Source organism: Phalacrocorax aristotelis, chromosome 17, assembly GCF_949628215.1.
Source record: "Phalacrocorax aristotelis chromosome 17, bGulAri2.1, whole genome shotgun sequence".
In the NCBI taxonomy this organism is placed as follows: Eukaryota; Metazoa; Chordata; class Aves; order Suliformes; family Phalacrocoracidae; genus Phalacrocorax; species Phalacrocorax aristotelis.
The window spans coordinates 3,197,370-3,218,970 of NC_134292.1; the positions used below are offsets into that span (position 1 = coordinate 3,197,370).

Sequence of the window (21,601 nt, forward strand, 5' to 3'; positions counted from 1 at the left end):
GAAGGTCTGGGGAATGGGCTCTTTCCCTTGGGAGGGTCGGGGTGTCGCTGCTGACCCCCCGCGGGCAGGACGGTGCCAGAGGCGGCTCTCCAGCCCCTCGCCCGTTCCCCTGGCGTTCGCGCCCTGCAGTGGAAGGACGGTGCCACGGGAGGGCGACAAGGCCACTCGCATGGGGTCCCAGGAGCCCCAGGCACACAGGGCATTTCCGTGGGGGGGGCTCGGAGGGCACCCCCAGCCCCAAACGGGTCTCAGCCGAAAGCTGAGCCCACCCTCCTGGGCACCCTCGGGGCTCCAGGACCACCCTTCCCACTCCCGCCGGACCGCAGCCAGTTGCGCGGGGCCCACGGAGCGCAGCACGCTCCTCCCGCACTTCCACTCCTTTTTTCCAGGGATATGCTCAGGATAAAGCTGACTCCCAAGCTCAGTGTGGGCACAATTAGACTTTTTTTGTCCAGAATCTGGAGTTAATAGGGAAAATCCCAGAACGGCTTTTTTTTTTTCTTCTTTTAAAACTCCACTGGAAGCCAATTTTATGAACAAATGCAGCAAAGCCCGCACAAGAGAGAAGTTGCAATCAACTGCCTAACAGAGCTTGGTCTTTAAGTAAAGGTCAGGCTGAATTGCACTGGAAACCCAGGGAGGCTTTGAAGAGCGTGCTGAATGCCGATGGGGAGCTGGCTGCCATGGGCCTCACAGGTTTTCCAGCATTGCCAAAACCCAGGGCTGATGGCTTTGTCTCAGAGAATAATACCACTACTGCTGGTAATATTGTGGAGGGCTTTCTGTATTTCTTGGATTTTCACTTGTTGGTTTTTTTTTGCCATGATACTTCAAGCTGTTTTCTGAATTGAAAACTCATCTGTGGAAAAAAGCAAACCAACCCACAGCTACCAAACAGCAGCATGTTGCTGCACCAACCCAGGCTCCGTGGCTTTTACCCCACTCTGCTGACCTGGAGTTTGAACCAAAATGGCACCATTTCCCCCTGTGACTCCTCGTTGGCACGTGCTGGCAGCCCACATCCCCAGTGGGAAGGGGGAAGCCCTGCAACCAAGCCCTCACACGCAGGCGAGGACCTGCAGCCTGACACAGGTCTTACCCTTCCAACGCCCTCCCCCAGCTCCTGCCCTTGAGATCTGTCTTGTGTCCTGTTTCTCAAGGAACACCCCAGAGAGGGTTTTTTTTCACCCCATGGCTGATAAGGTGACACCCACCTCTGGCCTGGGGCAAGGGCCTCACTTCATTGACGTCGGGCTCGCTGTTGGGTTGGTGCACCTCCACCATGATGAAATGCTGGTTGGCCACGGCCTGCGGGCTGCCCTTGTCCGGTGGAGGGGGTGCCGGGTGGGGCGGGGGAGGAGGAGGGGATGGGGAAGGGGGTCTCTGAAGCCCCCCGGCTGCGGGGCCCTCCGGGGGAGGGCTCTTCAACCTCGTTGGGGACTGGACCCTGGGGAAGGGACCAATGGGGTGCTGGCTGACCAAGGAGAGCTGGGCATCCATTTGCCTCCTGGAGCTGTGCAGGGCCGGGGAAATGGTAGCATAGATAGCGCTAGGGGCAGACTCCTCGGTGGATGTGGTAGCAGTGGAGGTCATGCTGACTGTGTCCTTCTCGGGGTGGCTAGGAGGGGGTGTGGAGTTTCGGGGGGCCACGAAGAAGAGGCCTGACTGAGAGGACTCGGAGGAAGGGCGCTTGGGCTTCTCCTTCCCTGGGTTCCTGTGCTGGGCAGCAGAGGGGTCCAGCATCTGAGGGGCTGAAGGAGGAGGCGGAGGCTTGAAGTTGGGTGGTTCGTCTGGGAAGGAGGAGAGATCATCCTGCCAAACCAAGAGCAGAAGCCTTTAGGACACCATGCTCAGCTGCAAGAATTGCCCCAGGCCCACAGCCACTGGTACCTGCCTTCTCGCACTGACCATGGCAAAATGAGCTGATTTACACAGAAAGGCCTTTCTGACCTTATTGGCAACAACGACTCAAAAATGAGGACGATTGGAGGACAAACTACCCAACTTTTGCTTTGGTTCACACAAATGCTACTCTTATTTAAAAAGACAGAAACCTTCCTAGCCAGTCTGGTTAATTTGCTGCAGTGACATCCATGGGGAGGTGAGGTAGCAAAGAGCTACAGAAGCTGTGGCAAAACTCGGTATCACCAATTTGCCTCCAGCTCCCACCCGAGGTACAGCAGCACGGTGCAGTGTCTTACCAGGGAGATGTCCGGCAGGGTGTTGATGCTACTCTGGTGGCCGTCTCCACCTCCCTCCAATTCTGACGTGTTCTGATAGGGCAAAGAAGGAAGAGGAAACCAGGTCACAGCAGCAAGGAGCAACCACCACAGCGCCAGCATGCTGGGGAACATGTAGAGTGACACATGGCATTGCCCAAACGCCCCACGCAAGGCCAGTCTTTCACCCAAAGGTTTTGGTTTCCTGGGAGGTTCCCTAGAGATTCACACATACGAGCAAAGCAACCTGATTGGGAAACAGACCCTCCCAAGCTAAGCAGCGTGCTCAAAGCATGCTCTGAACCTGACCCACCAGGGCAATTCCCTCTGCAGCAGAGGAGTGCGCTCCTCTTAACCCAAATCTCAGCTCCTCTGTTTAATTTAGAAGGAGGGGAGGAACCAGCTCTGAGGGCCACAGGTTCAATACCTGGATCTTTCCTGGGAGAAGGGCAATGAAAAAGTTTAAAACTTCCCTCCCTTGCAAACCACAGCAGTTGGTTTCAGGTGCAAATAGAAGCTGCTGCCACCGTCTTCCCTTTATGAGTCAAAACGTCGTTAAAAAATGTCACAACACAGCTCTGAACACATCACAGCTCCAGAAATCAAGAAGGGCTTCGGGAACCTGTCAGTCTGCACAGGGGCAGCTGTCAGTCAGGATAGACCCAAGGAGAGGACGTTGGATAGAGTCAAGCAGGGCAAACAGGCACCCTGGCTAAGCAACAGCAGGGATGGCACAACTGGGGGTTTGCAGCGGAGGCTGGGTGTGGAGCTCTGCCCTGGCGAGCCATGCCTGGCCTGGCCCTGAACGGGGATGAACCCAGCTGGTCCCAAGTCTAAGCCCAGAGCTGTGGTTGTGCTGCTGGCTTTGCCCCAGGCAGGCACCAGGTACAGCCCTGGGGGGTGCTCTGCCGGGTGCACAGCCCCAGCTCCGCCTGGCTCCCCTGCAAGGCCCTGTAAGAGCAAACTCAGGCTCAGCCCCCCTCTCCCACAGTAACCCCTGATCTGGAGAAGTGGCTGCTGCTGCTCAGAAAGGGTGTACTTTGTTTCCATCACATTCACAGAGATGTTTGTGTGTTTGTGCTGCCATGGGTAGGGTACAGTTTGTGTTTAACTGTGTGTTATTTATTACAGAGTAAACAACTGATTAGTTGAAATGCTGGTGCGTCTGCATTTCCCCCATCTGCTGGAGGCTGCTGCTGTGCCTGTAAGACGTTAGCGTCCCAAAATAGACATGGGAGACAATTAAAAGCATTAGAGATGCAGCAAACTACTGATGGAAAGTGCTTTTATCTCCATGGCTTCAGAAGGAACCCTGGAGAATGAGAACTAAAAGAAATGGCTTGTTGAGAGACTGACAGGGAAAGTATTAGCTTGCGAAACCACTCCTTCCTATGACGAGGGCTGATTTCACCATCAATTAATCCAACGTAAAAGCAGGTGGCTTTTGAAAGAGAAACATCCCCTACCCCTTCTTGGGTTACCGACAGTGTGACAAGCCAGGGCAGAGGACAGACTAGGCTGAAGCACATGGCAGCAGCAACAGAAAGAACATACCAGCTAGACCTGGCATGCCACAGGTCTGTGCAAATCCTAGCACTGGAATGAAGGATGGGGTGATACCATATGGCTGAGGCTGGAAGAAGAGGCAGGTAGGGCTATTTCAAAAGCAACCTGCCTTCACATTGATTAAAATGATCATGAACTGCTCCGGGCTGTGCACACATTAGCAATAGGACTTCAGATTTGATTGAAGTGCCAATGAATTTAAAAGCTCGAGTGCCATCACGTCCCTGTGTGACGCCAAGGAGCCGAGATGCTCAGCCAGACAAAACGCAGCGCTGGGGAAACTGCACCAAACTGCACCGGCGTGCTCGCCGCAGAGCTCCCTCCTTTTGATGGTTTCCTCTAAAAAGAAAGCTGTTCTGCAGAAAGCTTCCCAAGCATCACCCCCCCTGCACCAGCCCACCTCCAAATGCTGCTCAGAGCCTTTAATCCAGCCCAACGGCTGCGTACACAAGGAAAGGAGCCAAGGCGGAGATGATGGCATTTCAGCACCAGCCTGGCCATATTTGGGAGGATCTCAGCTGTGTCCCTAACTCTTCCCTCTCCAGCCCTGCCTCTGCCAGCCTCAACCAGCCTCCAAGAGTTCAGTGAGCTCTTGGCAACTGCACGAGGACCAGACCCCTGTGATGTGAGCGGGAGCAGCTTGACGTCAAACAGTCATAGTTACATTGCTACTAAGAAGAGCAGTGCCCAGTGCCCCCCTAAAATCTGCCAGTGCCATCTCCCCCAGTCCTCCCACCAAACTGTGCCCGTCACCACGACACCAAGCCCATCCCAGAGCACATCGTGTGCCATGCCCCAGCCCAGGCCTCATAGCTAGGACCAGTCTGCACTGAGACCTGAATCCTCCTGGCAAACGGAGGGTGGGCACGGCGAGCTGCACCCAGCGCCCTCCCCGCCAGCCCAGCGAGATGGGCCCAATACTGTCGCCCCGGCTCTGCTCGCCCTGAACAGCCAGGGACACTAATACTGCTCATCTTCTTTAGGGCGCTTTTTTCTGCTGAAGTGTGCAAGCAGGAGATTTGCCTTTCCCCAAGCTTAGTACTTGAGGGGCAAAAGCAATTAGATAAAAATTTCTCTGGGCCATAAAATGTAATGGCTTTTAAGCTAAGCATATTTGCTGCCAGGAATTGGCTATTTTAAGACTGTGCTTTCCTGGATTTCCCTTGAAAGGCCCATCGAAGCCACACACCACTGCTCTGAAAAATGAGTATTAATTGAGGAGGCTGATCCCTCCTACCAATTCTCTGCTCCTTTACCCCATCTATTTTCTAGTTACTTATAGAAACTGGAGGCCAGGCGAGGCCCTTCTAGCCCCTCTGCAGGGTGTAGATGGAGAACTTTGGTCCTTCATATATGCACAGAGTCCATGGCAGGAGCAGTGGAGCTGGAGAGCATCTTTCAGACAGGCAGCCAGTTGCCATTTGCAGCTTAAGTGGTGGAGAAACTGCCACCTCCCTGGGGAATACAACCCAACCTTTAATTAACCTCACAGCTCCAAATGAGTCCCTTATTTTCCAGTTACTGCTAACGAGAGATTTGCAAAGCTACTCAGCCTGACTCCCACAGGGTTTAAATTTTGAACAACTGTGCCAGTCTGAGAATAAGCCCAGCTCTCCTCCTCTCTCCCCTTCCCTCTCTCACCCCAGAACGCACCCGCAGGGCTGGAGGAGCCCCAGAGCCCCTGGCCCTGCCCCAGCCCGACACAGACCTTTCCCACTTCGGGGGCTCTGAGGGTGAAGCAATGACACCCACGCAGTGGCTTCACCCTCTCTCTGTCCTCATCACCTGAGAGGATCGTGCCAAGCACATGGGATGTCTGTGCCTGTCCTGGAGGAGGTCAGAGGACAGCTGGGAGCTGCAGCAGCTCTGTAACAGTGGACATAGGTGAGGAAGACGTCCCCCATTTCTTTGCTTTTGTTCTGCTCTCCCTCTGGGGACATAGAGATCATCTGCCAGCTGCCAAAGAGGCTGTGGGCTCTTGTGCTTGAGATTCACCTTCCAGAGAAAGGAACAGCTCAGTGCCATCCTCTCCTTACTTATACTTGTTCTGAAATGGATACCAAAGATAGACAGGGGCTAGCAACTCAACTGGGTTACTGCACTGGGCCCAATCCTGCAGCTTCAGGGAGCTGGGAGCAAGTCAGTGCCTGTGGAATCAGGCCCTGGTAGGAGACGACACCTTTGGATGGCAGCATCTTTGCTACAAGGCAGTGGAGAAGAAAAGTGAAATCAACAGGGATTTCAATTCCTTAATCCTAACAGCGAGGGCTGGGGCAGGAGGCAGGGACAAAGGACATGCTGGACTGCCTTGCTTGTAAGCAATTAGAAATTCATACTGCTCTGATCAGACAAGCTGCATCTGATCATTGCATGCTACAGTTAACCTCTGCTTTGCAGGACTCATCTTGAGATCCAAGATTTACAAGAGGTGATAGTGTCACTTAAGACAGGCAGACACACATCATCTGTGGGGGGCATCATCAAACATGGCTTTGTCTCATTTCCAAGTATCCTCAAGCACCCCATAACAGACTCATTTTTCCATGGCAGGTCCTGATCAGCCTCATACTGGTTATTTTTGGCGTAAGTTCACCCACTGACCCATGGAGAGCTGATGGGATGGGGGGCCTGGTCTAGTGTCACTGCCTTTGGTCATGAAGCCAAAGAAATCTGTGTCCCATGGTTCAGGATGCCTGCGATAAACTCAATCTGGGATCACTACAGCTATTGTCTTCTAGATAAGTGCCATTCCCAGAGGGCTATGGCTTTTGGGCTAGGTTCACAGCTACCAGAAGTCCTCTCTCCCACAGCAGTACTAGCAGCTCTCAGCTCCACCACTTGCTCTGTGTGTTCAACCCGCTGACCCCTGTGAATTCCTCCCAGGCAAGGAGGAGGGAATGGGCTCTGCACCGAGGCACTAGCCTGCAGCTCTTCTCAGCCTCCTCCCAACCAAGAGCTCTGTTATGACAGAGGGATTTCTGAGGCTCTCCCCACATCCATGCCTAGCCCCTCTAAAGTCTGTGTGAGGATTTCTCCAAGGCTGAACTTCCACAACGTGAGTACGCCAACCCCTCCTGCAGTGGAGCACAGGTTTTTTGCAGACCCCAGGCCCCTAAGGAAAATTCTCCCCACCCCTGAGGATGCGTGACGGGATGTGACCAGCCTACTGGTGTTTAGCCAGGGTGACCATACAGCAATACAGCACAGCAGCAGTAGAGCAGGCAACAAGGCAGAAAGAGAAGTCCGAAGTCCATCAGGCATCAACGCTGCTGGTCCTTCTAAAACACCAGCCCTGGGCTGTCAGTGGCACTCAGGGCTTTAGTGCAAGCAGGACAGTGACACCAGCTGGGTTTGGTTCAAGGTTGAGTCTTGTCTGCACTGCAGCACCTAGGCCTGCAGCCGTGCTGCTGAGCTGGGGAAAGGGACTCTGGAACGGTTCAGCAAAGGCACAGGAAGAAAAGGCGGAGATGGGTGAAACGAGGCAGCTGTTCACGTGGCCGAGTCGCATGCTGGCCCCCGGACAGCCAGTACCCCGCCTCCCTCCCGACGCACATTCGCACGCACTCTCAACCCGTCTACTATGGCAACCGCAGTACTCGAGCTCCCCGTCTTGCTGACAGCCCCTACCTCCATCAGGTCTATTAGCCACAAGAGCCGCTCCTGGGGACGTGCGAGGGGAAAAGCAGATTAAAACAAGCATAAAAGCGAAAACATAACATCAGGGAGGATGCAGAACAAATGAGCGAGACAAGCAAATCCCAGCACAATGCATCCCCCCTCCCCCAAAACCCACCCTGCAGAATCGACATCCAGCTGCATCCAGCGCTGAATGCGAAGGCTCAAATGAGCCTCTCCTGCGAGAGGTGCCAGGGAGGGCAACAGCAGCAGGGGTTCAGGGAAGAGGAAGCAGCTAGGGAGCTCTGCCCCTCTTCTCTCTCTCCTGCTAACTGAGATAAGCACCCATTCACCACGAGCCAGTGCTCTTTGCTCAGAAGTTGTTTTAGCAAGCACTGGTGGTAAACATCTCAAGCATTACTGTTCCCACCACCTGAGGCGGAGCTCAGAGGGGTGTGTGTCCTCATGCCCATGCAGAGAGGTGCCACACTGCCAGGGAGGACCTGCAGTGTGACTGAGGGACACAGGTTCTCGCCGGAAGCTCTTAAAACAGGGCCTACCAGATGGTGCCACTCTCTTCTCTATGCCAGAAGAGCACCGCAGTCTCCCTCGCTGACCTCTGGGCCCGTGTGCCAGCTGGGGCTGGGCCATCGCTCACACACCAGGCCAAACAGCCACGCTTGGCACAGGGTGTCACGAAACAGGAGGGAGAGCACGGCGCACCCAAAGTGAGTGGTACAGCCCCAGGCACAGGGATAGCATGGGAACAGGGTGTCACGCTCAGTGCGCAAGCCCTGGCAGACCTCTGTTAGCCCTCCGATACTTCGGAAAAATTTTCCCCAGCGAGTCTTCAGAGAGCAGCACAAAGCTCACTTCATTTATCCTGATCCAGAAAGGATCTCACTGTAATCCATCCCGAACAGAGCAGATGGCTTTCCTATGGGTGTCTGTGAAGTCAACAGGACAAAAGCACAGCTCTGATGCTCTGAAACTCTCTGAGGCCTCTTGGGAGGCTGGACCAAAGTGTGTAGGCAGGCACAGCCCCAGGAAAGCCCCCCGCCTCCCTCCCCTGCCGGCTGCCTTGCCTGGGCCCTCTGCAACACAATCCCACTCGCCCCAGCCGTGAGCTGGCTTGCTTGCTGTGGAACTCACGGAAAGCCCACCGTCATCCGTTCTTTTCACGAAGGTTTTAATTCCCAAGGTTGCTAATGCATTTATGACAAAAGGCATTTTATGGCTAGGAAATTAATTTCAGGGCTGTGTGCCTGTACATGCTGAGGTGATTACGATAACTTAATTAGCTGGTGTGTGCAATGAAGGACTGGCAGAAAGACATGGGAGCACTGCCACTTAATGCTGGAGAGTGGGCAGGGGCTGGGACAGGGGGCAGCTGGCCTGGCCACTGTTGTCCCCACTGGGATGGGGAGCAGGCAGCCAGTGTCTTTAAGATGATGATTTAAAAGCGACAGCCAGAGCTGATGAACAGAGGCAGGCATGGTGTGGCAGCAACAAGCCACGGAGACTTCTGTGTGGATGCAGCTCACATTGCACTGTGGAGGTCCTGGAAGGGAAGCAGGCTTCCTCCCTCACTGGGGGTAAAGTGACTCCTAGCACTAGGCCCAGGCTCCATGCAGAGGATAGTGGCATCTCAGTCTCAGGGGCACAGAGATACCAAGCACGTGTCACACCATCACATTATTACACCTACAAATCATGCTACTGCACTCGGTCCGTAAGGAAAAAAAAGCTTTGGGGGAATCCACCAGGGAAGCAGACTGCATAGGGTTTCCTGCGGGATGAAATGACTTTATAGCGCTCCAGGGAAGTGAGTTTGTTGTAGGGCTGCCAGGAGTAGGTGTTGAAAGAGACGGAACAGCCAGGAGGGACTTACCCGGGCTGAGCTGACAGTTGTGGCAGTGAAATGGCTGCTGGAGGAAGAGACAGTGTCGCTGTAGGACATCATAGAGTAGGAGTCAGTGCCGATGCTGGGCCCTGAGGGCTGCCGAGCCTTCATGGACTCGATCTCTCTCTTCAGCACCAGGTTGTCGAAGCGGTCGAGGTCTTGCGGGGAGATCACACCCCGCACCTCTGAAAGCAGTGAGAACTGGGCCAGGCAGACAGACAACCAAAGAGAGGTTGGGGCACGACCATATTTCCGGGCAGGTGAAGACCCATCCTCCCACACTGTTCATCAGTGGCAATGAGATGTACTGGCAGGTAATGCATGAGGAGGTTTGGTCCTAAACTTCACCAGAAGCTCCTCTGCCACTGAACACCAGCCTGTATCCCCCATAACGTCCTACATTAGATTTTGCTTTCATACCCACACCCTTGACCCTGAGCAGATAACCTTGGAGGCACTGACCCACACTGTGACAATGGCTCTGCTCTGTCCACCAGGTGGAAGAAACTGTCCCTGACCTTGGTGTGGGCCTCACCTTAGCATGTGTGTTGAGTAGCTCGAAGAGTGCCATGACCAGAGCATCCACGGAGATGTTGCCTTCCTTATACTCATCAAGGTAGTACCCCATGGTCGCCCGTTCCTGTTCATTCAGCAGGTGCCGTGCCTGTTCCTCCAGCATGACTCGGGTCTGGTTCACCATGCTGCTCAGCGTCACCTGGGAGCCGGCCAGGCCCCGGTAAAACACAGGCTGCAGAAGAAGATAGGAGACAGGCTTTGGCCTGGGATGCCAAGGAATCATCTGCTGAAAGGAGGGCAGCTGCCTCTCTGCTGAGACAGCTGGGCAGCACAGGCAGGACCAAGAACTGCCCCTTGCTCTGGGCTCTGCCTACCAGCCCAAGCTGCCTATGTTTCACACCACTGCTCTCTCCCATCTACCTGTGGTGAAGCTGGAACGCAGGACTGGAAGGGGGATGCCGAGAATGACTGGAGGCAGTCACCCCCCAGGATTCCCCAGCATGGCTGCTCACTTAGTGTCACTGTTTGTCTGGGTAACTCCAGAGCCATGAGTTTATGCAGCACCAGTTGAATAAACAAAGCAGCTTCCCAGCTCTGTTCAGCATGGTTGCTGTCCCTTAAGCAGCTATTGATTTACCAGCAGGCTGTATTCCTTCCTGGCAGAGCTGGGAGCATGGGGACCATGAGAGAGAGGCAAGCTTCCCATCTTGTGTAAAAGGCACATTTGCCCCCTCCGCAAGCTTGACGCAGACCCTGGTGAAGAAAGAGCCACTGGCAACCAAAGGAGTCCCAGGGAGAGACATGTCTGGCTGCAGATGAAAGGCGCTTTTCTTTGAATGGGATTTCTAAGAGGAAGTCCTTGCTGTTCCCTTCCCTGGCAGTGTTGGCACAGTCAGCATATGGATATGGAGCCAGACAAGACCCTGACTATCCCGACGACGCTGAAAGGAGTTGTGGCTGGGGAGCATGTTTTGCCAGCAAACAGCGCTATGCTGTTATCAGTGAGAGCCACCTCTGAAACCTTGCTGCTTCATTTCCATTTAGAAGAAATGCGCTTTGCAAAGAGGTGTTTGGAGAAGATGCAGTCACAGCACTGGGTAAGTCCCTGCGGCCACTGCAGCCCTGCCACCGGCTGGTGTGCTGGAGAGGGCTGGCTCAGCTCTGCTGCAGGGTGGGAAAGATCCCAGGAGCTGTCAGGGCCCAGAGGCAGCCACTGCGCAGAAGGCATCATGGTCACCTCTGCAGGGTGGAGGGGGTCCCCACGGTCCTTGCTCATGTGTGGTCATTGCCCCTTGCCCATTAATGTAATCATTCCCAGGCTGGGAGGCACCAGATGTGCTGCAGAACTGACCCACCAGGAGCATTATTTGTAGAAACACAACTGGCAAAGTGAGGTGGGCAGGAGAAAAGCCACCAATCCTCATAAAACTAACATCCCTTTTATAATCAGGAGCACAAAGCTCTCCCTCGCATGGAAAACAAGAGACAACAATGGTGATTGTTTTCCACAAGGCATCAGGAAGGCATCATATCTCTTACCCTGGCTGTTGCCTCCGCAGCATGATCGCCCACTGCCCTGCAAGGAGGGAGAAGATCAGTTAGCACTGAGCACCACATGCCCGTCACTCGTCACCTAAGGCCTGGCACGAGATCTGTTATGTACCCTCCTCTCTGTGCCTGGAAGCTAAAAGCTGCTGGCCTGAGAGAAGAGGGAAAGGGCAGCGGCATGTTGTCCAGACCTGAGCTTCTGTCCAGACCAGAGTTTCTGTCTTTGAAGCACCAGATTTGGGGGCCACACACCTAAGCCCGGGGGTGCTCACACAGACAGGTTGCCAATGCACAGCGCAGTGCATCAGGCTGCCACCATTTCACATGCTGCCACTCCACACCCGTCCTGAGTGACTGTACAGACCCTACAGGAGCTCTGGGTTGGCAGCACTACACAGCAAGCGTGAGCGGGGCATACCAAGCACGTACCCTGCTGAGGTGACAAGGGTGTCTCCAATCTGGGAGCTTGCTATCCACCTGGTCTCGTCCACGGTGGTGCGGGCATGGGGCAGCCTCCCGATGTCCTTCACTGTCATGATGAGGTGGCGGGAAGACTTGAGCAGCTTCACCGCCTCGTCGTGGGGGATGCTGAGGAAGCTCCTGCCGTTCACCTCCAGGATCTGGTCTCCTACCTGCAGAGTCAGGATGGAGTGAGCCTGGCAGGTTCTATGGACTTTTCTGGTAGAAATATGCCACCTCCTCCACCAAGGAGGAGCTACTCAGTCTACCTCACCACCAAACTAGGACAACAGCAATTAGAGGTACCAAGAAAGATGAGGTAGATGGGACAAGTGGCTGGACACCAAGCACTCAAGCCAACAGCCAGCCGCGGGCCAGGATATGAAGCCTGGAGGAGCCTGTTTAGGATCCCAAGTCAGACCAACCTGCCCAGTCCCATCCTTTAACTAGATTTGCAAACCCACTTTGTTAGAAACAACCCACAAAGAATATCAGGACCTCCAGCCTCAATCCCTCCTGCTGACCTGGGAGGCCAGGAACCATCTGCAGAAGCCTCAAACCTCAGATCTCTGTGTGCAGCAGGGAGGGTTCAACTTGAGTGTCTCACCACAGTCTCCAACGCTCTGTAAACTATAGGATCTGAGACAGCTGGATTTCATCTCTTCTCTCCTCCTATTTCCTCCCCAGCTGCTCCTGAGAGCTTTCATTTTGTGGCCAGGGCCTTTGCTGTAATCAGGAGCTTCCCTGACAGCCTGCTCATGTTCAAGACACAGCCCTTATCTGGTATTTCCCCCTTCATCCCAGGTCTTCTTTCTCTTTGCTTCTAGGACACTCCTCCTCACTCCCATATCACAATTCACCCTGTTTCTGATAAGCCACCTCTTTGAAACTGCTCTTTCATATCTTTGCTTAACCATAGGCTTCTGTTCAGCTCTGTCAAAACACCATCTTATTTTCTTTATGCTGCAATACAAGCAGAATGAGACATTCCTTTAAATAACTTGCCTCCATCTTGGAGGAGAAGAGGAGAAAGAGAGCGGGAAGAATTTCTAAGGCTACAAAAATAACACAGAGAATTAATATGATCCTTTCAGCTCAGTCCATCTCATTCTGCCACTGGGTCAAGGAACCCTCAGAGGACTGGGATTAATTCTCCAAATTCTTAAAATCATTTACTCCAGTGAGAAGCTGTGATTAACCACTGCCAAGCCTATGTGGTGGGCTGTGACTCTGCTGTCACCCAAGCTTCCACCAGTGCTGCCCTGGACTTTGCTGGGGTGAAACAGTGGACATCAGGACTACTGCCAGCAAAGCTCAGCTCAGCATAAAGCACAACAGATCCAGTGACTGCTCCGGCAGGGAAGGCAAGCCAGCTGCTGGTCTGAGGAGGCAGCAGCTGATCCAGAAATCACAGTACAGCCCCTGCACTTGGGCATTGCCTGTTCTATGCTACAGCCGCGCTGAAGCTCACAAGAGCACAGGGCCAGGGCTTGCATCGGCTAGTCTCCAGACACAGCATTGCCAGCTGAGATAGGAGGCCAGGGGCTGTAGCAGTAGGGACTGACTCATATGGGCAACCTGCACACTCCTGCTTGATTTCTGCTAGCGTGTGCTGCTCTGCCTGTGGCATCCAGATGGACGATCCAACAACCATCAAGGCTTCAAGGCTAACAGAACACCTGTCAAGGCATCCGCTGCTCTCACTTTGTCTTCCTGGGACAATGTTTCCCTTCCACAGCAAAGGGCTGGTGGGATCTGAGGGCAGAGTGGCCATGCCATGGTGTCAGATACAGTGCTAATAAAACCCGACCGTAGCTTCTCCAGGCACCCTCATGTGGGTGTCCTCAGCAGAGAGAACAAAAGAATGGGGAAGAAGAGAGAGAAATCCTGCTGCTTGGGCCAGAAGAGACCCCTGATTGCAACCCTGGCTGACACTGTCACAAAATCACAGACCGGCGGGGGTTGGAAGGGCCCTCTGGAGCTCATCCCGTCCCACCCCTGCTGGAGCAGGCACCCCCAGAGCAGGGGCACAGGGCCGCGTCCAGGCGGGGTGTGAATGTCTCCAGGGAAGGGACCCCACAGCCTCTCTGGGCAGCCTGTGCCCCTGCTCTGGCACCCGCACAGGGAAGGGGTTTGTCCTCATGTTCAGGTGGAGCTTCCCGTGTTCCAGCTTGTGCCCGTGGCCCCTTGGTCTGGCGTTGGGCACCGCTGAAAAGAGCCCAGCCCCATCCTCCTGACACCCACCCTTCAGATATATTTATAAGCATTGATGAGATCCCCCTCAGCCTTCTCTTCTCCAGGCTGAACAGACCCGGGTCTCTCAGCCTTTCCTCACAAGGGAGACGCTCCCGCCCCTGAGCACCTTGGCAGCTCTGCGCTGGCCTTGCTCCAGCGGTTCCACGTCCTTCTTAAACTGGGGGACCAAAACTGGATGCAGCACTCCAAATGTGGTCTCACTAGGGCAGAGCAGGGGGGGACGATAATCTCCCTTGACCTACTGGCCACACGCCTTTCCATGCAGCCCAGGACACCGCTGGCCCGCTTGGCCCCAAGGGCCCGGTGCTGGCTCAGGGTCACCTCGCTGCCCCCCAGCACCCCCAGGGCCTCTCAGCAGAGCCGCTCTCCAGCAGGTCCCCCCCAGCCTGTGCTGGTGCGGGGGGTTGTTCCTCCCCAGGGGCAGGGCCCGGCACTGGCTCCTGTTGAATCCCATGAGGTTCCCCTGGGCCCAGCTCTCCAGCCTGTCAGACCACCCAAGAAGTGCTCTTTATGAGAAATCAAGTAGAGAGAAGAAGAGCGAGCTGCTGGAGAGCCCCTGGCTGGCAGAAGTGAACACAATTTAGCAGGCTCTGCCACAGGTGATAGGGGCAGCAGAACCCTTGCTCTGTGCTTAGCTCATGAGGCACTGACCCACCTTGGGCTGTCTGAAACTGACGCAAATCCCAGGCCCCAGGGTTCTGCTGGGTTAAGGGTATTTGGTGAGCAGGGTCTGACCCTGCCAGCGTTCAGGGACAGTTACCCAGTGACTGGAGGCTGTCCCAGCTGAGTATAACCAGCCACAGATGCAGGGCACAACCAGGAGCGTGACTGACTATTTCAGATAGAGGGTTTCAGTCTAGGAGCTGCCATCAAAGCAGAGGTCATGGTCCAGCCCCATGTGCCCCTCTTGTACTCTGTGGTGCCATGTCTCAGCCTTCCATTTCTGCCAGGTTTTTTGTATTCCTGTGGCACCAGGGCACCTGCCAGACAGGCTGCTGTAGAGCAAAGTTGGCTCAATAGCAAAGAAAAACATCATTACCTTGAATTACACTCCTCCCAGCAGCCCTCAAGGGGAGACTGCAGCAGTTTAATTGCTATTACATTTTGTTTTGTTTTGAAATGAGTCTTAAAGACAATTCCTGGTGCACTTTACAGGGGCCCTGGGCCTGCTCTCCCAGGTGGTGCCAGGCAGCAGCCACGCCAGCCCCGCTGCAAAACCAAGCTGGATGCAGGAGCCCGGAGAATCTCTTGGACCCATGACCTACATAGAGAGGCTGCAGAGCACTGGGGACTCCCCTTTCTGCAGGTGAAGACTGTCAGAGTGTTAGCTGATCAACACAAGGCTGTTTCCAAGGAGAGGCTGGCTCTTCCCATCCAGCTCAGCACTCACAAGCACCCCTCCTGTCACTTGCCCCACAGTAACGATCTGGCTCAGTTCATGGATCAGACTGAAACTCACAGCTGCTTCTTGCAGGGTTGCCTTTCAGCTGGTTCAGCTCTCTCATCTGACTCCCCGCATGGCTACAGGATTAGGCAGCTGCCGTGGGGGTGGCAGGAAGCCCCAGGACTGTCCTGGACTGGTGGGTGGCCACGGGACAGCAGAGAGGTGGCATGGCCTCAGAGCAGCACAGAGCTCCGGGGGCACTTCACTCACTCCAGCCTGCTTTCCAGGGGAGGGCGGAAGAAATGCCCCAGATCCACTGTATGGCACTTGTGCAAATAGGTATTGCTCAGGCTATTTAAGGGATTACAGAGGCAGAGTTTCTGCATGCCAAGGAGGCACAGCAGCTTCCCTTCCGGCCCACTGCAGGGCCATGAAGAGTCATATATGTCATACATGGAGACCTTTGTGCTCCTCTGGCCTTGCAAAAATAGATGCAGAGGAAGAGGTGGTGATCTCCCTGAGGAGCAATAGAGAGGTACAAAGGAATGGGAGAACCTGAGGGTTATTGAGCATCCAGAAGGTGGGGAAGAAAATCCGAGGATGCCTGCAGCAGCAGTGTGAAAGTGAGCCCAGGAAAGAACCAAGATTTAGACTGAACTTTAGGAAAAGGTTTAGATTGGATGTTAGGAAAAAGTTTCTTCACTGAAAGGGTTGTCAAACGTTGGAACAGGCTGCCCAGGGAAGTGGCGAGTCACCATCCCTGGAGGTATTTAAAAAACGTGTAGATGTGGTGCTCAGGGACATGGTTTTGTGGTGTGTTTGGCAGCAGCTAGGTTAACAGTTGGACTCGATGATCTTAAGGGTCTTTTCCAACCTAAATGATTCTGTGATTCATTAAGATCTACCAGCAACACTCAACTATTTGGGTTAGTTCAGACTAGAGGTGTTAAAAGGGGCTGGTAAAGGTGCTTTGAGGAACCAGGCAGGACTTTGCAACTGTCCAAGATGTGACTGATGCCTCTGTTCATTCAAATGAGCAGAGCAGACACAGGTGAAAGACTATAACCCACAGCTCATGGACCACTTTGGCTCAGTATGCAGCTGGGATTTGAGAATGATCAAGTAAGCCTGCAACAAAAACACGTGATGGGAAACCGTGGTATGAAACATATCAAGAATAGCTCAAACCAGCATAATGGCAATATCCAAGTGAACGTGTGACCTTGCTGTGAGTGCATTCCCTGGGTACGTCTCTGCCTGCCCGGCAAGGAGACAAAGAGAAAAGTTCGAGAAAAGGGAAACAGAAATGATTAGTGGCAGATGAAGGTGCCTGTGAAAGGAGAGATCGAAAAGATTAGGCCTGTTAAATTTAGAGAAAAGATAATGTGTGGGGAGCTTGATGGAGCTATACAAAATAACGCTGGCAATAATGAGAAGCCAGAGAAGATCTCCTGTTTACCCTTCCCTGTGATGAAAGGACACAGGATGCTCAGTGATGCTGGAAGGACGCTCTGAGTGACATCCATAGGGGGAAAGGAGCTGGAGCAAAAGCACCAGACGCAGCTCAGATGCAGCAGAGTTTGGTTCTGCATTCAGCTCTGTCTGGCGACCTCGAGCCGGTTTGCCCCATTCTTCTGGGTACAGTTCCTTCCTTCCCCTGTGACGCACACAGGGGTTGGTGGATAGCAAGGGCTGTGGCAGCACAGGAGAGCCCAGTCTCCACCAGCACTACTGTCAGGGCCCCTGAATTTTGTCCTGACATGGGTCAGCCGATGCCCTCTGCTTGCTTTCTTCATAACAGCTGTTAATGGGGCAGCTGCACAACTAATAAGGCAAAAGAGATGATGTAGGCAAGAGAGAAACCCACAGTCCTACAGCGAGCCAAGGAGGGAGCCAAGGCTTTCAAGCTGGGCCGATGCAGGCCTACAGCTCGAAGGGAAGAGGGGGCACACGACAGATGCAGTTGAGCAGCCACTGCAAGGCCCTGGTGTCGGCACACACCAGGTCCTGCTGCACCACCTTTTGCTTGGCTCCAGTAAGATGCTCAAGGCAGCAGGTCCTGCAAACAGAGCTGCTGCTCTTGGCTGGCCTTTCCCTCTTCTGACTTCCCCTGTGGAAGGACAAGAGCCAGCCCTGGGCACAGGTCGGACTTGGCAGACCGTGACCAGGGGGATGGTAGCCCTTTGTACCAGCTGGCTGGAGGGGAGAGAGCGTAGAGCAGGGTTGTGTCAGGCTGGGATACTCGCTTCTACCCCAGCAGACTGTGGGGCACAGATCAGTTGCCAAAATCATAAGATAGGGATGTGAAACTTCCCCGGTTTGAAAAACCACAGAGCCTGGAGCCAACCTCACCTCTGCGAACCAGCTGCAGAGAGCGAGCCAGAGGCAGCCAGCTCCACCTGAGCTGATCCACAGAGACCAAGAAGCGGGAAGGAAGGGAGGGAAGGAGCCCAAGGGAAGGCAAATGACACAAATGACCACATTCCCAACCATCAGACTCCACACGTATCTCAGGTTACCTTTGAGCTCTGTCAGCTTTAAACTAACAATCAGAAAACTGCTGACCACCAACACAACAGGGAGGGGAAATTATGCAAGCACCTAAACTGCCAACAGAAGCACACACTCAGGTGAAATGAGTATCATCTCTCAGGTCTCTCTAACCCACGGGGCAATCCACTGGAATGGCTTTTGTGGCAACATAAGGAGCATCGGGCTCACTGCAGCACGAAACAATGAAAATCCAAATTCAGTTAGATAGTTTTATTGCAGTTATGAATCTTTAATAGTTTCCCATATCAAGGATTAAACTTTCACGATTTTCTGTTCAAGACAACAGTTATACAGATTTAATAACCTTTCCTTAGTTTCTCCTTTCAGGAGTGGACCAGAAGGAACCTGGCAAGCCCTCGTTGTATCAGGGAGACCAGAGGGGCCCTGGACAAGCTATGTCATCCGTCTGCATCTGTCCTTCATCGCTGCCTCAACATTTATTCAAAGTCCGTCATGGCAATCTGGTCTCATGTGCTCCATTAGCACAGTGTGCAGCACGGACCACCTCGATCTGGTGCTGCCAGAATATTAACACCGGGTGAAAATAATCAGCCACAAAATACTTGCATAAGTTTAAGCATCTCATGCAGGGGGGAAAAAAAGACCTTGCAAAAATAACTGCTCATGAAGGGCAGATAAGGGAATCATTGGAGAGCCCAAATGCCTGCAAATCAGCCTATCTTGATGATAGGCTCCTGTTAGAGGTGGAAAGGATTTTTTCTAATTAACATAGGTAATAATTATCCCCCCGAAAAGTCAAGGACAACTGAGAAAGAAACAAAAGACTGCAGAGATGCAAATGAACCATCTATTAAAACAAATGTTGACCCTGGCAAATTATTTGCAGTATGCACAGCTCTGAACCAGCACAGAATAAAAGTAGTAATAATAAGACACAAAAAAGTCATAATAAAACACAGAAAAATTGTTACCATGGATACTTCAGGAACAAGTTTTCAGTTGTGCTCAGCTAATGGTGGGTGGACACAACAGGACCTGCTGAGTGCCCGACCACTTATGAAAATGGGATTATGCTCATTTTCTAGGGAAAAAAAAAAATCTACCCTGAAAAGGAGGGACTGAACATGACATGCAAAAGATGAGAGACCGCAGAAAAGCGGCAGAGTTCAGAAATAACACACCTTTATGACAGGCTTGGCTCCTTCTCTTTCTGGAGACAGAGAGAATAACATGGGAAAGGGAGGTGCAGTCAAGGGAAACTTAATGGGCTCAGGACAAGGGTTCTGGGCACCTGAAGTCTCTTAAAAATAATCAGAATTGGCTCTGGGAGAAATTCAGTCACATGAACAGCAAAATAGGTGAGAGATTTTAAACATGAGTTAAAATTAAATGACGCCAAATTGAGCTGGGAATAACTGGCTAATAGGATGCCAAATGGTTTGGCACTAGCACGAGTCTTATTTAATGCCACTAATGTGCTAGAAGAGAGGTTAAATTACACTCGTGGATACCACTAAAGTAGAAGGAGTCTCTCTCTAGCACAAATAATTACCAAAGGCAGACCTTAAAAAATTAAAAATATGGGCAGGAAAAAGTAGGAGTTGATTTGGAAATGACCAAATTAACACTCGCAATAAAATAAGGAGGTACTCAGCTTCCCCAGGAGGGAAACAGGATGGGGCAGATGATCCACGCCCAGCGAGGCCACCGCAGCCTGTTGGAGGATCAGAGACAGAGCTGGGAGCAAGGCGAAGGAACGGCGGGTGCCAAGCGCTGCCTGAAAACACATTCTTTTCCCCAAACACCTCGCAACACAAATATGAGGAACAAAGCAGATACAGAGTGGAAATGAAAGCGGACGAGAAGAGACGTCTTGGGGTGGGCAGTGGTTTCGCCACTGCTGCGGGGAGGTTTCTGGTAACTTCCCAGAAGAGGAGCAATTTCAGCACATCTGTCCCCATAAAGGTGACATTGTTTGAAGGACCACTCCGCACTGCCTCCAGCGGGAAGGTTACATCTTGTGTACCACAACCACTCACGTCCTCATTGAATTTCTCACTACACAGCTTATTCCCAGATTCCGAGGCAGCCACGAGGCTTTTTTTTGTCTCCTCCTTTTCAGTATCTTCATCTCTGCGCAGACCTCAAAATACAAGCCAGTGTTCAAGAGACAGCTTCATGACTGCCACTGATGATGTAAAATCATTCACCTCTTCCTATCTACAGTGTCTTTTTCTCTCGTTCTCTTGTATATGGTACGTGTGGCTCATGGCAGCCTCTTTTTACCCCAGTCTTTGTACTGGGAACTCAATATTGAGCTGTTTGTTGAAAGCAAGCTACCTGAAATCTGCTATTTCTGATGTAAAGGTCAAGGAGAGAGAGAAAAAAAATTGGCTTAAAGAAATATCCTGACAAAATACACCACCAGAAAAAAATGAACAAGGAAGAAACCGTGATGAGCAGAGCCACAAACGTCAGCAGAACAAGCTCAGTGCCTGTACGGCGTAGCTGCGGACGTCACGAAGGAGGCAGGAAGGACAGAAGCCAAAAGCAAACAAGACTGGCTCATGTTCCTCCTTTGCAGTCCTCTGCTAACCTGCGCTTTTTCAGTCTGAGAACTTACACTGAGGCAGCGCATTTTAAAACACACCCAAAGAACATGTTGTCAGAAGTTTCATGAATGAATAAGCATAAAGGCGGCCAAGGCCAAGAGCATGAATATTTAATTATTGACTGACTACAGCGATCCAGCCTGGTTTCTGCTGGCACCTGCACGGCGCTCTGCCTTATGGCCACAAAGCTGGAGGGAGCAGAGCAGCAATACCCAAACTGGCATCAGCAGGGCTCGGTCTCCTCTGGGACCCACTTCTCAGGACCACGGCCCCTGTTCCTGTAGCAGACAAAAGCCAGCTTAGCTTTGGGGCCTGAGAGAAACTTCCTTGGTTTTGACTGGCTTCCAATACCATGTTGTTTGCTCTTTAACCAAAGTTTAAGGGAAATGTAAAATGTTAGTAAAACATTCAAAAATTCTGATTTGATGCCACAGATGCAAGAAGGTTTTCCTAAAATGAAAAGTCTGGCAGAATCAACTCCAACAATTCTGCTAACAAATTCAGTGAAAGCAGTAAACCCACAGAAGTATTAATTGCCTGGGAAGTCAGCAGGAACCTTCCCATCAACCCAGCAAGCTTGGGTTAAGCTCATACTGAACAAACGCCTAATTTTTCCATTTTAGAGAGCAACATATTATCTGGAAATCACATTTACCCATCAGTTCTTCCCTCCTTGTGATATCACATCCCTTCCACCACCACCTGGAGCGTATGGATGCAGTCTACACCCAACCGTGTCTAACAGCAGGATATAAAAGGCTTTTCTTTATCTCCAAACCTCCAAGCAGTTCTAAAATTATGGCCTGTAGCACACACAGACCAGGGTAGGAAGTGGCTGTGCGTATCTGAAATCACACAAAAGCCTGACATTCAGAAAAGCATCGGCCTGCTGCCATGCACAAATCAGTTACTAGAAAACAGAGGAGCAAAGAGAGAGATATAAAAGAATCAATAAGCAGAGGCTCTGGTGTGCAAACAATTGCCACGGCACAGGGACCTTCCTTGGCAG

At 52.5% G+C, this 21,601-nt stretch overlaps 1 protein-coding gene across 2 annotated transcripts in view; it reads right to left on the reverse strand.

Moving 5' to 3' along the window:
- WHRN (whirlin) overlaps positions 1–21,601 on the reverse strand; it is a 57,360-nt gene that overhangs the window by 2,854 nt on the left and 32,905 nt on the right. Inside the window, exons 4-10 of one of the 2 annotated variants that reach the window (XM_075111910.1) lie at positions 11,797–11,999; positions 11,359–11,395; positions 9,839–10,051; positions 9,292–9,504; positions 7,413–7,445; positions 2,202–2,273; positions 1,215–1,812 (exon numbers count right to left, since the gene is read on the reverse strand). In XM_075111910.1, the coding sequence (XP_074968011.1) occupies positions 1,215–1,812; positions 2,202–2,273; positions 7,413–7,445; positions 9,292–9,504; positions 9,839–10,051; positions 11,359–11,395; positions 11,797–11,999 (1,369 nt within the window). The remainder of the gene's footprint in view (positions 1–1,214; positions 1,813–2,201; positions 2,274–7,412; positions 7,446–9,291; positions 9,505–9,838; positions 10,052–11,358; positions 11,396–11,796; positions 12,000–21,601) is intronic. The other variant, XM_075111911.1, reaches the window with a different exon arrangement.